The sequence below is a fragment of the Squalius cephalus genome (genome assembly GCF_949319135.1).
Source record: "Squalius cephalus genome assembly, chromosome: 10".
NCBI classification, from domain to species: domain Eukaryota; kingdom Metazoa; phylum Chordata; class Actinopteri; order Cypriniformes; family Leuciscidae; genus Squalius; species Squalius cephalus.
The window spans coordinates 17,049,918-17,067,419 of record NC_137131.1 but is presented as its reverse complement, the minus strand read 5'-3'; the positions used below and the strand labels follow the sequence as shown (position 1 = coordinate 17,067,419).

The window sequence follows — 17,502 nt, the reverse complement described above, 5'->3', positions numbered from 1 at the left end:
TAGGCTAGTTGTAGCAGCATGGGAACAATCCCATCAGGCCACTAAGTCTGTCAACTAAAAAGTAAAAAAAAAAACTGGCTTTCGGTTGGACAACGCACCCTAGCGGTCGCTAGCTAGTTATAGCTAATTAAGGTCTTGTCGACCTTGTCTTCACACCGTTTCTTCATTACTATTTTTTTGCTGTGTTTTATGATAGCAATAACAACAGTTGTTATTTTTGCACTAAATGTGATACATTTATTTCTGACAAGGCTAACCTGAGCCCTTCAATGGAAGTTATTTAATCACAGACATTAAATCAGATAAATGTCTTCCATTATTTGAGGTTAATTGATCCCAGCTATTATAAACCAATGTCGTGTTAATCTAGAAATTTGGCAGATTGTGGTCCTGAAAAACCAGTGAGTCAGTTGCGGTAATGCAGTCTTATATCTTTGAGTAAACAAGTTGAGCGGAGTTTGGTTTGTGAGTTGCTCAGTGCTCATTGGCTACAGTGCAGTGTGGGATTGTGACATTTACCCTTTTCCCACAAGATCCCTTGTCATCCTCACTTCTTGACTTCACCAATACAGCAGCAATAGTCAGACACCTCAGCGTACTTAGAGAAGACTTCTGGGTGTGAGAAAGACACCACACCCATGGTTGTCTCATTTAAGTTGTCCCTACTCATTCTCTTCACTGTGAGAAACGGAAATATGAATGCTATGAAGAGTAGCTCATCTTTTAATTTAATAACAGTTTAGCAAAATGAAAGGCATTTTCTGGGTTAAGTTTTATGTAACCCACGCTTGTTCTCCATACGCAGCTCAGTCTAATCCTGCATATATTGCTTCCATGACACACACCCACACACATATTTCCTGGCATTGCATCCTACCGCTCATCATTTACGGGAATGCTTTTGCAATCCTGCTTTTTTGTTGATGTCAATGATAAGACAAACCATTCATGAACCTTTTTTCTTCGTTTTCAATTTTCAGAGGAAACCCATCCCCTCAGTCGTTTTCAGTTAACTTTTTTGGCTGGTGTTCGTTATGTTTGATGTTCTTTAAGGCAGAGTCTCCATTTGCATTTTACTGTCAAACTATCAACACATCCAACGGTACAGGCACGATTTTGTTTGCCCATTGGTTCACCTGTATAGAACGGCATGACCGAAGGAATGCGACCACTAGAGTTGTTGTCTCAAGAAGTGAGCTAGGGATTAGAAGAATGGGTCAGTAATACTCGTGTAAATACTCCATGCCTTCCCCCTGAACCCCACACTGCCAAAGGGGCTGTTCCCTGCTCAATGAGTAAAGCTTTTCGACTGCGTCTCTCATAATGCCGCAGGACAAGGAGATGAGAACGAGGATAGAAGTTGGGGGAGGACAGACGCGTTCAAAGAGATGAGTGTTCTAGCGAAAGGTGGCAAGATACGACTTGTCCATGGAACATCTGCAGGCCCGTCCCACGCCTCGTGAGATGGAGCTCAGACTTGTTTGTGTCAACGAGCTTGTCGAGACTCGTCTGACATTGCCACGTAAAGCCCTAAAACCTAGAGCAAGCAGAGGAAGAAGAAAAGGAGGGAGAGGTTAATTTAAAAAAAAAAAAAATCTGAGGTTGAAAAGATTTTTATGATAGGGAAATGATTTCTAAGAAAGGCGTACCTGGAAAAGCACACTTCTCTGACAGGTTCTGTTTGGAGATTTGTTGTTCTTGTTGTTTTGTGTGTTTTATACAATGAAAGATTACCTGTGCTTTTAAAGACCATGCATGAGGTAGAACTGGACTGAGTCAAAGAAGAGATCAGTCTGTCAGCACCAGTATAGCGACGCGTCTGCTTTAGCTCACTTGCACGATCATAATCTCCATTTTCTCGTGCAGCCGAGATACAATGGATCTCTCTGAAAAGGCCCGGCATCTACTTATTAGACGTGACCTTAAAGCCCACCTTTTGTGCGACACCTTCAGACCATAATTGATCGAGAACAGAAATTCAAACACCTTCATTTTCAGCAAAAGAAGAAATAAAGGTAGCTGTGAGGAAAGAATTTGGCAGCACTCAGGGGGACCATTGAGCAAAACTAGGGGAAATCCAGCATAATTACACCAAAGCTTGTCACACGTTTTCTGGGAAAGATCACATTTCCAGAGCATATAATTTAATCACAGGGCATTAACTAGTGCCAGGAAGCATTGGGGGCATTTGTTTACATCACTCGAGAAAGTATGAAGATGATGAGGGTAGTTTGCAGAACAATCTCCCTCCAAATGCACTATGAAAAGAGTTACTGATTTTGGTTTGAAAACCAATTGCATTTAAATGTGGATATGCACCTTTGGCTTCATCCTTTTTGTGCACAAAAGGGCTGATTTTCACTTTCAACTGAAACCAGTTGAAGTGAATATGCATAAACACCATGCAAAATTTTCAGGCATGAACTCAGCATGGCTGTTGATTTGCTAATCAAAAGTTAGCAAACGTGCAACACAGCAAACAATTGTTTCCCATGTATTCTAGTGTAAAAAGCATGCCATCATGAGTAAAGAGCAGTTTGAACTCTACTTTACCCTCAACATTTCTAGCATGAAATATATTAAGCACAGGTAATGGGCAATGTCCTGTGAAATTTGCCTTGGAACAGATAAGCATTTTTCTGTGTGTAATTAGGATTTGAGTGTAGGGGGTGCAAAAGTTTTGCTTTCCAAACTCACCAAACAGGTGTTTTTATATTTTTTTCCCTGCTGTGCCAAAAGTGTGTGGTGGTGGGGGTGGGGGGGGGGGGGTGCAATTTTATTTCTTTCCCAATGATACAGGTTTTGGAAGAAGCAACAGGCGTGATAGTACATGTCAGGTATGAGGTGGGACAAGACCAGAGGCGCCAGAGCGTTGGGCCAACCCGCCCCGCCATGCTGAGACACGAATACAGCCTTAGCCCGCAGCCCTGCTCTGCTCAAACACACACACTACAGATGCAAACTTGTCACAACATGTACAGCACTGTATGTGTGTGCGTTTGTTGTATGTGTGATTGATTGTGGTTTTACACATAAATCTCTGTATGTGTAAAAATCGCTTGACTGATATGTTTATAGTGCACATCATCAATTGCAAAGACATTGAAAATGATTCAAGAAACAGTTGAACCATATTAGCACTTTTTGTTTAATATTTCAGTAATTAACATTTTAACATAATTTTACAATAATTAAAGGCTGCAGGACAATAAAGGAACCGAACAACCTTAAATACGGTGCTTCATTTCAGTCATTATTAAAACAGAGCAGATTCTGCACGTTTCCTTTAGGCTGATTGTCAGCTAACAAACTGCAGAAGTGGTCTGCAAGAACTAAAAGATCACTTTAAAACTACCATACCAGCTTTTTAGCATCTTGCAACTGTAGTGTAGAATTCTGGGTAGCACTTTACAATAAGGCTCAATTTGTTAACATTTGTGAATGCATTTAGGGGGTCATGAACTAACAACAATGTACTTTTTACTACATTTATTTATCTTGATTAATGTTCATTTATAAGTATACTTATACATCTGTTATTGTTAAATACAAATAAAACTATTAAAAATGTATAAAATCTGAAATAAAATAATACATCAATCGATGTAAAACTGAAATTTAGAAATTTTGCCTTGAAATAAATAAGTTGAAGTACTAAAATTAAAGCTAACTAGAATGATAAAAAAAAAACTAATAAAAATGGCAAAAGCGCATAACAATTTTACTTGAACGTAAACTAAAAAGAAAACTGAAAATATAAATAAATACTAAATAATAATGAAACAACAGATATATTTTAACACTGTATATATTTAACATAAAATGTATGAATGATCATGAACATTAACCTATAAATACATTAAAAAATATTATTCATTATTAGTTCATTATAACTAATGCATAATGTTGACAATTTTAACCTTTTTGTAAAATGTTATGAAGCTCCTTTTCTGTTCAAACAGTTACTCTGACCTTTTTGTTCCATTCTCAAGCTGTGTAATTCCCATTGTAGCCCATGACTGGAACATAATTACATGTTAACACCACTGTGCCCCTCCCTGTAAAATAGCCAATGCCTCCAATTCATCAGATCACTGTGTGGCCCCACCCTTTGTGTATGTGTGTGTTTTTCCGTCAGAAGCGGCTCATTTGGCCCTAAGCAAACACGGGAGCCTCCACACATGTTCGCATTCTGAAAATGTGTTGCTTTAGGGCTAGAATTGGTATTTCAACTGCTTTGTTTGTGTGGTAAGTTTTGTAGGTTGAAGTTTACGATGTTGCAAAATATGTAAGAATGGTGTTTGTTGTCAGTATGTCATTTATATCTGTCTCTGGCTTTTTTGCTGGGCCTCTGTGTGACCGACCCTCTGGCATTCGTGTCTACATTCATTGGTCCTAGAGGATCTTCCCTCTCCCCTTCTCTCACTCACCTCATTTAAATGAATGACAGGAGCGTACAGGGCATATCAAGTTGGGAGCAGAAGGGCAATTACAGTTATTTATCTTTCTTTTTTTATAGAACACCTTTCAAATAGTGCGTTGAGTTCACGCACAAAACACCTCCATCATCCCTCGGTGAAAGCACCCTGGTGCTAATTTAGTCAGAGCTGAAATGGGTCAAGTCAGTTCTGAGAGTGCAGATGATGAGTGAAGGTGCTGTATGCTGTTGATTTTCTGATGAAGACATCATCAGCTAATGCAAGTGATATGACAAGTCAGGGAGCCGAAAATATAGACTGTACAGACCTATTTTCAGCGTAGTTGACATAAAATGTGTCAAAAAAGATGCAGTTAAGTCATAAACTAACAATGAATTTTTGTACAGCATAATATAAATTATAATAATGATATATGTTGAGCAATTTATTAATCTATTTTAAATATATATATGGTTAAACATTAAACATATAATGTTAATATACTATTATTAATTCATAATATTTGAATGTTAATTTGTGAATTAAATAATGTTTATTTATGAATGTTTATTAAACCTGTTAAAAATGTATAGTTATATGTAGAAATGAACATTATTCTAGATTAGTAAATGCTGTTAAAGTATCTTGTATCCTTTACCGTGGTCTTATTGTATCAGTAAAATCATAGGCTGTATGGGGAGGCAAATTCTTCATGGATTATTCTTTTCTTTTCTTTTCTTTTAATGGTGTTTTTTTTTTTCCCTACATCATCCAGTTTGTTCTACCAATTCCTTCAGGAAATGGCCAGGATTTGTGTGTGTGTGTTTGTTCTTGTCAAGATTGTGTAATACTGTGAAAGCTCACAAGCAGGTGTTGGGACGGGCTCCTCTCATTGGAACACTTCATATCAAAAGTTAATAGAGATGGAATTTAATGTAACATTGTTCTTCAGAACAGCCCTGGGCAATGTTCACAGCCCTTTTTTCTTTCTTCATCTTCTTCACCTTTTCAAATGAACTTGACAGGAAAGTTTTCTTCACAGTTATTTTCCATGTACTTGATACGCTTCTTTCAGCACAAGAATTCATTTCAAAACTGCAAAGAAAATTATGGTCTGTGCTATTTTTCTTGAAAAAGAAGTGATGTGCAACCAGCCATTATTATCTACAATACAAAATCTATGGCATACCATTAGGATTTGCAACATTGATGGTGGCTGAGGGGTGATTTGCAGTTGTCACAATGTTGGCGGTCACACTTTGTGAGACTGTTTAATCGCGGCGATTTTTTTCTTTTTGACCTATTGTGTGTGGTGAGACAGTATCTTAAACACTTGATGATGCTGTAAGTATGAGTAACACCTGAGTTTTAGCCTGTGGTGATGAGGATGATTCAAGCACACCGTGTGATGCAATTGTGATTTTTGTGGTCAGTGACACACAGCACATCAAGCTGTCATCAGTGATGAAGAGGATATTGGGAAATACAGTTGTGATTACCTCATAAGATTTCTTTTTAATAATGATATGTACAGTTTGTTTTCATGCATTTAAAAAACAATAAACCTAATTAATGAAACTCCAGCAGAGCCTGTTTCTGTGTTAAAAGCCATTCTTACATAAATTGTTGATTTGAACATGACAATTTATCACACATAATCAGGGCTTGACATTAACACTTGACATTAAATATAATATATGTAGGCTATAGATTATTATTTTTTTATTTTTTTTTTTATTTTTTTTAACTGTAGTCTTTTAAAAATGCATCTGAAATAATAAGTGCAATGTAGTGTCAAAAATATAAAATTTTCAAAACATGTTATGTCAAGCCATGAGTATGATTAACAAATTAGACCATTGGTTCTTAACCAGGGGGCCTCAAGCAAACTTCCAAGGGGTCCTGATTATGACTTAACATTTTTAAAATATGACAAACAAGCTGAAAAAAAAACAAAAAAACAAGTGGGGTCTGCAAATATTGTGGACGGGGGGGGGGGGGGGGGTTAAAAGAGTGGAGAACCACTTTTTAAAGATTCACGCAAAACTTTTGCGATTTTTTTCTAAATATCGATAAAAAACTATTGCGAAATGACGGCGTTTCCATTAACCGATGTTATGCGACTAAAACGTCTTTTCCTCTCGCGATAAGTCATTCCAAAAATCATGGCAACAGACGTTGGTAGGTTTATATATATCACAGCCACGTACCGCACTAGACGTTATTATTATTAATGGAAGGAAACGTAGGCGTGTTATCCAAGCATTAATGGCAAGGAAAGACCTTATACTGTGTCTGTGAGCGGCACATATGAAGTGTTTCTGGGTTTTTCTCACTCATTTCTGCTCCGAGGTCTTGATTGTGGCATTTCTTTGATGTTTAGAATCCAGTATTTCTGTCATTCTTTTGTCTTTTATGAATTAAATAAAGAACTCGTATTCTGTCCAAACACACCGCGCCGTCTAAGTCAGGTGACCTGTAAATGCGCAAAAACTGTTTCCATTGCAGTTGTGCGAAATATTTCTTTTTCGAATTGCCTGAAAAACCACCTCATGCGAGCGTAAAAACTTTTTTGCGATAAAAGCGAGTTTTTGCGAAATTGACGTGTTTCCATTGAGCGCATTTTCAATTCGCAATTTCAATTTGCGCAATTTGAAGGGTAATGGAAACGCAGCTACAATTCGTTCTGTATGAACAAGGCCTATTAAGGGCATTTAGGATTTAAGCTTTTCATTGCTCAACATCAGAAATATTATCACTTCAGGGTAATAATTTTTACATCAGATTTCTGCAACAAAATGGTTCCTGACATCTTCATAGATTAATTATGCTTCAGGTGGTTTAGAAAGCATATCTTAGTGTGCTTTGTGTGCTTAAACACAGGTATATCTTAACCCATGACAGCTGTAGGACAGAACCAGAAGTCCTGCCGCCGAATACCAGCTGCTATTCCCTGTAAAGACAGTTATATGGCGCTTATTCCACTAAAGGGTTGCCAAACTGCAGCTGTTTTATCTCTGCATTGGCTGTTTAAGAGAAAGAAATTCTTTACATGAACATTTTACAAAAGCTCTCAAAGAAAGCAACAAATTTTGCAACATTTTAGTAATACTGATTAAAATGTGCTTATATTGGGGTGCAGTGATATTACAGATACATAAAGTAATTTTTGGTTGTTTTAATGGCAGTTGCTAACCAAACTCTTCTGTCTTTTCTTTAGTACTCCACAGAGCTGAAGAAGCTGTACTGTCAGATTGCCAAAACCTGTCCCATTCAAATCAAGGTCCTTACCAATCCACCTCAGGGTGCAGTTATACGGGCCATGCCTGTCTATAAGAAAGCTGAGCATGTTACTGAGGTGGTCAAACGATGCCCGAACCATGAACTGAGCCGAGAGTTCAATGACGGTATGTCACTCTTCTAAATTTGTACTCTAGAAATGTGATTAAATGTGTTTTTAAGCTTCAACTTGGTGATATAATCGACTGACTTTTGTGTTCATTAGGCCAAATAGCCCCACCCAGTCACCTGATCAGGGTTGAGGGGAACAGTCATGCTCAATACATGGAAGATTCCATTACTGGGCGTCAGAGTGTGCTGGTGCCTTACGAGCCCCCTCAGGTGAACACACACACACACACACACACACACAGACACACACACACACACACACTGGTATTCCTATCATTATGAGGACATTCTATATGCGTAATGATTTCTGTACTGTACAAACTGTATATTCTATCCCCTAAACCTATCCATCACAGAAAACTTTCAGCATTTTTACATTAAAAATAATTAGTGCACGAACTCCATCGCACACCTGTAAGTAATAGGTGCGTAGGATAATAAGGCCAGATAGGTCGTTTCAACATATAAGGAACTCCCGCACACTATCTTAACTTGCAATTTAAATTAATTTTTTATTAATGCACAATAGTGTGCACAGCTGTGACCGAAACGTTGTGCATTAATAAAAAATTAATTTAAATTGCAAGTTAAGATAGTGTGCGGGAGTTCCTTATACATTAAAAATAAAAAATCACTTAGTATGGTTTATAAGCTGTTTTCCTTGTGGGAACATAACATAGGGTTTACAAGGTACACACACACACTGCTCAGTGAACCTGGCTCTCCCTACATACCCCGCACACCTGAAATCATTCCTAACAGATGTTAATTTAAACCAGCATAACAGCTCTACAGAAACGAACAACCGTGTGGTGTATGACATGGTTGTTTCCCATTAACAGGTGGGCACAGAGTTCACAACCATCCTGTACAATTTCATGTGTAACTCCAGCTGTGTTGGCGGGATGAACAGACGGCCTATTCTTATCATCGTCACTTTGGAAACCAGAGAGTAAGACAATTTCAAAACGCATTGGATTGTACTGAATAAAATATCGCTAATTTGTGAAGAACAAAAAAATGGAAACATGCATACATTTCTTCATTGGTCTCTCCAGTGGTCAGGTTTTGGGCCGACGGTGTTTTGAGGCTCGGATCTGCGCGTGTCCTGGACGTGACCGCAAAGCTGACGAAGACAGCATCCGCAAACAGCATGTCAGCGATGGCACAAAGAGCAGTGAGGGTATGAAACGCCGTAAGTAGTGCTGGGGGCTGGTGACTGGGCTTCATCTAACACAAATACATTTGCATTGCATGTTTCTTACTCCTAGGTTTAGTCCTCTCACCTCTATAGATACTGCATGTCCTCTTGAACAAACAAACACACACACACTGCAACTTTTCCTCCTGTTCTGTGCTTTAGCTCCGCATCTTGTGCTTGCAGATCTTCTTTTGCAGCTGTTTCACTTCCTCTATCTCTGTGTTCCACAGCCTTCCGCCAGGCCTCTCACCTGTCTCAGCACCCCTCCATCAAGAAGCGAAGATCCACCGATGAGGAAGTGTTTTGTCTGCCTGTGAGTACCTCTGCTTTTTCTGTATTATTCCAGCATCAGATTTTCGGTTATTTATTTGAAATAAGATATAGTTCACACAGGACTTATTCTTGCATAAGTTTATATAGTTTTATTATGATTATTTTTCAATGTAAACATACACTAGGTGGACATCTTTGAAATGTCATCTTGGAACCTGTCGTCTTCCATTCTGTTGCTCTCTGTTTAGCTATTTTTGGACAAGACAATTGGTCCTAAATGGGCAGTCCCTCACTCGATGAGGAAAAGTTGTTAAAACTTTCTATGAAGCCTGCTTATATAATGCATTTTTGCTTTATTTGTTATATAACCCATTAAAAACACCAAACTACATGTTACCTTGTGCTACTTTTTAACTGTGAAAATTGAAAGTGATTATACTTAGGCTATGTTTTATAACTGTTATGATAACAATTAACAATAACTTTTACTATTATTTTAGTAGTATTTTTTAAGTATTTTACATATTTTAAATTGCATATGAACAATAGTGCATTCATAAATTAACATTAATTTAGATTCATAAATGAATTATGAATACCTTTACAATGCATTAAAACCTGTTAAAGTCTTAAACCTGTAAAAAAAAAATTTGATACTGAAAAGATAAATAATAAAGAAAAAATTATGTAAGAGTCTGACATCCAGACTTATCCCTCCTCTCTTCCTCTCTGTGCTTCAGATTAAAGGCCGTGAAATCTATGAGATTTTGGTGAAAATCAAAGAGTCTTTGGAACTCATGCAGTTCCTCCCTCAGCACACTATTGAGTCATACAGACAGCAACAGCAGAACCTACTGCAGAAACAGTGAGTACCTTACACATGCAGAAAGATTCCCTAATAAAATGGGGGTGATTCTGCCTCATTGGAAAATTGAGAAAAACAATAATATGGGGAATTGATCCTCAGTTCATCGTTTTTTATAATGTGACTAGCCACATAGGCAAGTACTACACAGTGCTAGCAAGGTCCACCCACAGATTTATATTTGTGGCAGTGTGTTTTAATAACTTGATCAGCCTGTTTGCTTTCAGTGTTTGTGATTGCTCATTAACTGACTTTGCAATTTCAGTTTTTAGTTTTTTTTTGATCAGCCATTAATTTCCACCTCTTATGAGGGTTTCTAGAGTGCAAACACGTGGCAGTTTAATTCTCTCACACTGATGATACAATCTTGGTTACAGCGTGAATGTATGCGTTTGGATTGCATCTGCATGAGATTTGTGTTGTGCATCACTGATGATGTTGTTAAAAGATTACCTCTTAATCAAACCCTGCTGTTATGGTCAGCAATTTACATAATATTAGCTATGTTTTGCATTCTGCTTGGCTTCATATTAAAGGGTGTACCTTGCTTTGATTTCTTCACTGTTAAGATTTCCACAGAAATTTCCACAGAAACAAGTTTATACTCTGCAAGCACATTTCTATTGGTCTTCATGGTAAATGCATATTTAGTCTGCCCTTAACCTTTAGCATAATTTCCTCAGAAGCACATTCTGTACCTGCTGTAATAGTGCTCAACAGAGGGGGAGGGAGAGACCTGTCAATGATTCCCTAAATGTCACCCTTCATTAATGAATGCTTTTGACGGCTTCTCATTTGACAACAAATGTCTGACAATTAGTCAATAACTGATGTCTGACAATAAGAATTTAAATGTCAAGGGTTGTCTTCCTGTAAATTTCCTTAAGACCGTTTAAACCATCCACACCCAACTGAGCTGTTCAGTGACGTCAGTTTGTAGGTCAACTGGATTCGCCATGGATTCCCTAGGGAAGTTCTAATGGGTTTTCAGAATAGCCTTTTTTCGATGTATGAGTAAAAAATAAAGATTCGGTTACATAATCTCACATATTTTTGGCTATTTTATATTATAGGACAAAATGTCAAAATCCTTTAATATTAACCACAGACCACATTTACTTTTAAATAACAGCCATACTAAAAACCCTTAGATATTCCAAAGGGAACCAATGGAGTTTTAGAACTATAAACTGCTCAAACAGCTCTAGTGTGAGAAAATGTGAAAGAAAGGCTGTTGATTATAGGGTTCATTTGTCCCCTATGTACAAGAACAAGGAAATGTGCATCGTTTGACTCTCCAAAACTATATTTTGAGTAGCCTGTTAATGCAGTACACATTGAAATCATCCCTGTCCTGATTAAATAGGTAGATAGTTTATTTAACATTTCCTTGCAAAGTGTGGTTTGATCATTTTCAGCTTTGTCTGCATGCTGTTAATTCCCTCTTCTTTCATAAATCTGTTTTTCTAACTATATCATTTTTTTCTCTCTCTCTGTTTTAAATAAAGCTCCTTCTGTCATAGATTCAGTGGGTTGGTCGTTTTATTTTGTTGATTTCCTTCTTGTTCTTTCTCACTGTCTCTAAAGTTTAAATACTGAAATCACTTCCATAGTTGCAACTTACTGCCATCTTGTGGAACGATTGTGTGCATGCTAAAAGATGGGAAAAAATATATATCATGCATCCTAATATCAAATATTTCCACATAGTTTGATGAGCCTTTTTTTTTTTTTTGGTTGACATATCTTTTAGCACCTTTAAATCACATAATGTAGTTTTATTTAAATGAACGAGGCTTTGAAGATTTTTAGATGCATGTTGTATCCCATTTCTTTTAGGCTAATAGTCTATATTATTAAAACTAAATATATGATTAATTATTAATATTATTATATAATTCCAGTTTGATTTACCCATCATCAACTGCTCACCGCTGTGGTCCTCTCTTTCTTTTATTTCATGATACAGTGTAATATCTGTTTAAATGGTGTCATCTTTTTCATTTTGTTATTCCTCCACCTCTTTTTCTCTCTTCTCTCCTCACATCTTCCTGCATTTTCCTGTCTTTCTATTTCTCACTGTCTATCTTTGATTCTTTTCTACAGTCTGATAAGGGCCCGTTTGCGCTCTGAGCTTCTGGACCCAATAGGTGAGCAGAAGAGGCGCTTCAGTGCTTCCTGAAAATAGGAATCCCATTCCTCCTCCCTCAGAGCATCCTTCGCTCATCTATCTCCATCTCTTCTTCATCTCATCCTCTACCCCTCAAGGGGCTCCCTGTGCTTCTCCAAAGTGTCACCTGTGGTAACTCCTAGACTTTTTACATGCCACAAATAGGTTGAACACAGGATTTTGTTTCTACCACCTGAAGACCTCGTTTTAAATGTGAGCTCTCAAGTGAAGTCGTTTTAGATATTTTTTGGAAAGTCCATTGCATGATTTTGCCCCTCCAAAAGTGTATTATCCAGACTATGGCGCTTGTTTATCAATTGAAATGATCCGTTTGTGTGTTAAATTTGCTTACACTCAACGTACACTCAGATTTAGTTTAATTTAGCATTAGTATTGTTGTTCAATAATCTGAAGTGTCTAAAGTTTCTTAAAACATTTCATTTTTCGTGTTTGATGTTTCTTAAAGGGCCCTTGTGACTGAGGCGGCTTGTTGCCTCAGCATTTACTATGATCTGCTGGTATTGCACAGAAACCCATTGCACATAAACAGTATAGCAACTTGTCAGCTGACCACCTTATTTCTCTCTTTCTCTCTATTCTTTCCATCTGTTTTTCTTCTTTCTATCTCTCTAAATAATCCTGAATGTCGAAACTGACCAGGAACCAAGCACACACCTTTTTATGGGACTCATAGATTTTCTTTAAGCTCTTGATGATGGTTTATCTTAAATAGCTTTTTGTTTTTGCCTCTGTCTTCATTTAATTATTGGAGCTGGACTCATTGAGTTGTCTATAAACGTGGGGGGATAGACTTTATTGATGACTGAATTTTGATAATGCTGGTCATGTTTTGTAAAGTGTACTGCTGGGCAGTTTTTTTGTGCGTTTTGTCTTGATGATTTGTGCATTTTCTTAAAAAAAATGTATTTCCTGCTATGTACATGGCAGTTAAGAGAAAAGGAAGTGAATGCTACAGTGTTGACAGATCCTTTTGTTGTTTCATATGAAAATACTGGTTGTTGTATTCTCAATGGCTCTTGCACTTTTGTCAGTTACTACTATTCAATAAATAACTTCTCTGCTTTTGTGGTCCTATCCCTACACTTCCTCTTTAATCTCTTTTCTTCTCCTTTATCTCATTTTTTCCTTGAATTGTCACGGCTTTTCAGTCAGCAGGGTATTTCAAAATATCAATGAACTGAAACACCTAGTGTTTTTATTATATATTATGTGAACAAAGAAAGCAACATATGCAAGTTAAAGGGTTAAACCACACAAAAAATCATTTACTCACTCTAGTCACTCCAAATCTGTATTTTTGTTCTTATATTTTTATAAGAATAATATATAAAGAATATATATATTTTAAAGAATGTAACCTAATCAATCTGATTTTCAGTGACGTCTCTAAAAAGATCTCCTTTTATGTTCCAGAAAAGAAAGCAAAATCATATGTGGGAGAGTAAATGAGAATAAACTATTTTTTCTTTGGCTGACTTAACCATTTAAGGCCATATTACACAAATATGTCATGTAAATTAACAATAAATGAGTCTCATATGAGTCTCATTTTTTCCCCCTGTTGTTCCTATTGTTAATTTACATGACATATTTGTGTAATATGGCCTTAAAGGGTTAAGTAAGCCAAAAAAATTATCTTTTTTCTCTACACCAGAATATATAGATTTTTGTGTATACCTCTTTGCTGAGAATTGCAGAACAACAAAAACATGTTAGAGACCTTGCAAAAAGTGTCCAAAACATTTAATCATAAGGCAGCACACATTTAATATGCCTGCATAAAGCCTATGCGAAGAGTTCAGTAATGGGTCATTTGGACATCCACTATAGTTTAGGCAAATATCCAATGACAGTATCAGAACCTGTACTTTCTTTCTCCCTCAGGAGCTCTCTGCCACCCCAACCTACCTTCGGTTCCAGCTCACCCACCCTCGGGAAGAACAAGCTGCCATCAGTCAGTCAGCTCATCAACCCCCAACAGCGCAACACACTCACCCCATCCAGCATGGCTGGAGGACTAACTGACAGTAAGGACTCTATTTAATCATCAGTCAACTTAATAGATGCTTACAGTCTATCTACAAATGGAATATGTTAGGACTAACAAAAGATCTTAGAATCAGTGTAAAGCAATTTCTGAAGTTAATTTTACATGCGAAAGTGTCTCCGAACCCTTTCTCCTCAGTGAAGGAGATCCTGTCTGGACTTGAGAAACTCTCAGTTCTCAGTGTCACTTTGACAGACAGTTTCCTTTTAAAATTGAACTAGATCTTTGTGGGACAATCCGCCTTCCCTTCGGCACACTGTCAAAATTTACTTATACATGATAAATATGCATTGTGAAGTGTGCCTCAGGTTTCATGTTTTCTAAAATCACCTAATGCATATTTGGTGCCCTCAGGTGTTAATGTAGAGTAGAATATAATAGGCTATAATAATTGTGGTTAGGTTTGTGACAAGGAAATTTTATTTTATTGGTAAAACTTTTCTATAAATTAAAAAAATAAATTGTGAACATTAGTTAATGCATTTAGTATCATGAACAAACAATAAATTAACACACATATATATATAGGCCTATACTATATGTATGATCAATTGTGTGTATATATATATATATATATATATATATATACACACACACATAGTTTGGGATTTAATAACTCATATATATACACACATAGTTTGGGATTTAATAACTCTTATGCTCACAGTGGCTGCATTTATTTGATCAAAAATATAGTAAAAATCAATACTGTGAAATGTTAATACGGTAAGACTTTACAATAAGGTTCATTAGTTAATGTATTAACTAACATGAACTAACAATGAGCAATACATTTGTTACAGTATTTATAAATTTAACTAATGTTAACAAAACCAAGTAATAATTGTAGTAATACTACAACGTATTACTAAATGTTGACATTAATATTAACAAGATTAATAAATGCTGAAGAAGTTTTGTTCATTCTTAGTTCACGTTAACTATTGTAAAGTGTTACCATTATTACTGAGTAAAAGAAATGTCAATAAGAAATGTTTCTTGAGCATCAAATCAGCATATTAGAATGATGGTGAAAATCCAGCTTTGTCATCACAAGGATAAATTACATTTTAAAAGATATTAAAATAGAAAATATATATTAATGTTCTTTGCAAATGTAATAATATTTCACAATATTATTGTTTTCACTGAGCAAAAGAGACTTCAAAAAGGTTTTATTTTTAAAAATCGTTATGATTCCAAGCTTTAGAACGTGTGCGTGTGTGTATTTTTAATGAATTGTTCATTGTTAATTCATGTTTGTTCAGTATATATTCATGTTAATTTACAAAACTTGAAATGTCAAAATTGTACGACTATATGCAGAAATGATTATGCCGTAAAAGTATTTTTCATTGTTGATTGGTGATACCTAATGCATTAACTGATGTTGCTAACACATTGAACCTTATTGTAAAGTGTTATTTTATTTCCCTTTTTTTGAGGTTTATTACAGTCTCAACACTTTCCCCTCCCTTCAGTGACCCCTCCGATGATGGGCGGCCCTGTTCCCATGAACACGGACATGAGTGGCCTGAGCCCCACCAACCCCCTGCAGTCTCAGTTACAAATGGTGCCCTCCTCTCACTGCACACCTCCGCCACCCTACCCAATGGACAACAGTATTTCCAGGTACACAAATACACTCGCAGTAAGTCTCTCTAAAATGGCACATACGTGAAAGGGAAATGGCGTTATCGCAGTACTGTTTAAAAGCTTACTATCTGTCAATTGCAGTTTCCTGTTGAGGCTGGGTTGTTCAGCCTGTTTGGACTATTTCACAGCCCAAGGACTGACCAATATCTACCAGATTGAGAACTACAACTTGGAGGTGAGAAATTTGCCTTTCTCCTTAGTGTCTATTTGTCAGGTGTCTGTTTAAGACAGCATCGCTTAGAATTGTTCAACATGGAACTATAATAGCACAGTAAATGTCAGGATTCGGAGATCAGAGCAGTGGCTGCTGTATTCATGAGCTCTGTGGTATTTCCATCCACAGGACTTGTCCAGGCTGAAGATTCCCTCAGAATTCCAGCACAACATTTGGAAAGGAATCATGGAGTACCGGCAGACCATGGAGTTTTCTCCACCTCCCCACATCTTGCGCACCTCTAGCGGGACATCCACTGTTAGCGTGGGCTCCACCGAAGCCAGAGGCGAGCGCGTAATCGATGCGGTGCGCTTCACTCTCCGTCAGACCATTTCCTTCCCTCCGCGGGATGACTGGACCGATTTCTCCTTTGACCTGGCTCCCGATTCTCGTCGCAACAAGCAACAGCGCATCAAGGAGGAGGGCGAATGAACACTATACATGCATACAACGGCAACAGTGTACATTTACTGTACGCGCACACACTCTCTGTTTTATATTGACACACTTGGTGTTGGTCCAGAACGTTTCACAGTTTTCCTAAGCAAGTGATGATTAAAAAAACTGTGAGCCTCATAGTCTAGTTCACTTAAACTTAAATGGGCAGATGAAATGCACTTAAAGTCCTTTACGGTTTCATTATCTTCTGGTGGATTTAGCTCTGGTTGTCATTTCAAGCCCCTTTACTGAACGCAAGCAGCTGTGGCTGAGGGGAAATGGTGCTTTGCTAGATTGTTTTGTCATTTTTACTGTTTCTTGAGACGAAGCACTTAAGAAATGCTGTTGTTACTACTCATAAAATACACACTGAACGTTTGGGTTTCTTTCCTTCCTTTTTTTTAAATGGCCAACGGTATATTTCTATGTGATTGTTCTTTTTTTGTATAAAAAACCAAACCAAACATTTTCCTCCCAGCAGGAGCTTTAGTGTTAATTGTAATCATTGTTGAGAGAATTCCTTGCGGTTGAACAATGTCATTTTTAAAAGGCTGACGTATGTCAGTTTTGATTGTATGTATTTCGAATCGCACATGGTTCTCTATTCTCGCAGAAAGTGTTATTCGTCTATTTTTATTTGTGGTGTAAGACTGATGTTGTCATGTAGCCTCTATGTAATACTGTAAACCCTTTGTATCTTTTATTTGTGAGTCGCAAACACTCCAATACTAGAATTGCAGTGTGTAAGTATTGAATTTAATTGCTTGAACTGCTGTTTACTGGCCCGT

At 37.1% G+C, this 17,502-nt stretch overlaps 1 protein-coding gene across 9 annotated transcripts in view; it reads left to right on the top strand.

Moving 5' to 3' along the window:
- Nucleotides 1-17,373, top strand: part of tp63 (tumor protein p63) — a 42,294-nt gene extending 24,921 nt beyond the window's left edge. For 2 of the 9 annotated variants that reach the window (XM_079884259.1, XM_079884254.1), the window contains 10 exons: nucleotides 7,639-7,825; nucleotides 7,924-8,039; nucleotides 8,672-8,781; nucleotides 8,888-9,012; nucleotides 9,261-9,343; nucleotides 10,044-10,168; nucleotides 14,244-14,386; nucleotides 15,888-16,038; nucleotides 16,144-16,237; nucleotides 16,406-17,373. In XM_079884259.1, coding sequence (XP_079740385.1) covers nucleotides 7,639-7,825; nucleotides 7,924-8,039; nucleotides 8,672-8,781; nucleotides 8,888-9,012; nucleotides 9,261-9,343; nucleotides 10,044-10,168; nucleotides 14,244-14,386; nucleotides 15,888-16,038; nucleotides 16,144-16,237; nucleotides 16,406-16,708 — 1,437 coding nt within the window. In that variant the 3' untranslated portion in view covers nucleotides 16,709-17,373. Of the gene's footprint in view, nucleotides 1-7,638; nucleotides 7,826-7,923; nucleotides 8,040-8,671; nucleotides 8,782-8,887; nucleotides 9,025-9,260; nucleotides 9,344-10,043; nucleotides 10,169-14,243; nucleotides 14,387-15,851; nucleotides 16,039-16,143; nucleotides 16,238-16,405 lie in introns of all 9 variants that reach the window. The other 7 variants (XM_079884258.1, XM_079884256.1, XM_079884252.1 and 4 more) reach the window with 7 other exon arrangements.
- The last annotated feature ends 129 nt before the right edge of the window (nucleotides 17,374-17,502 follow it).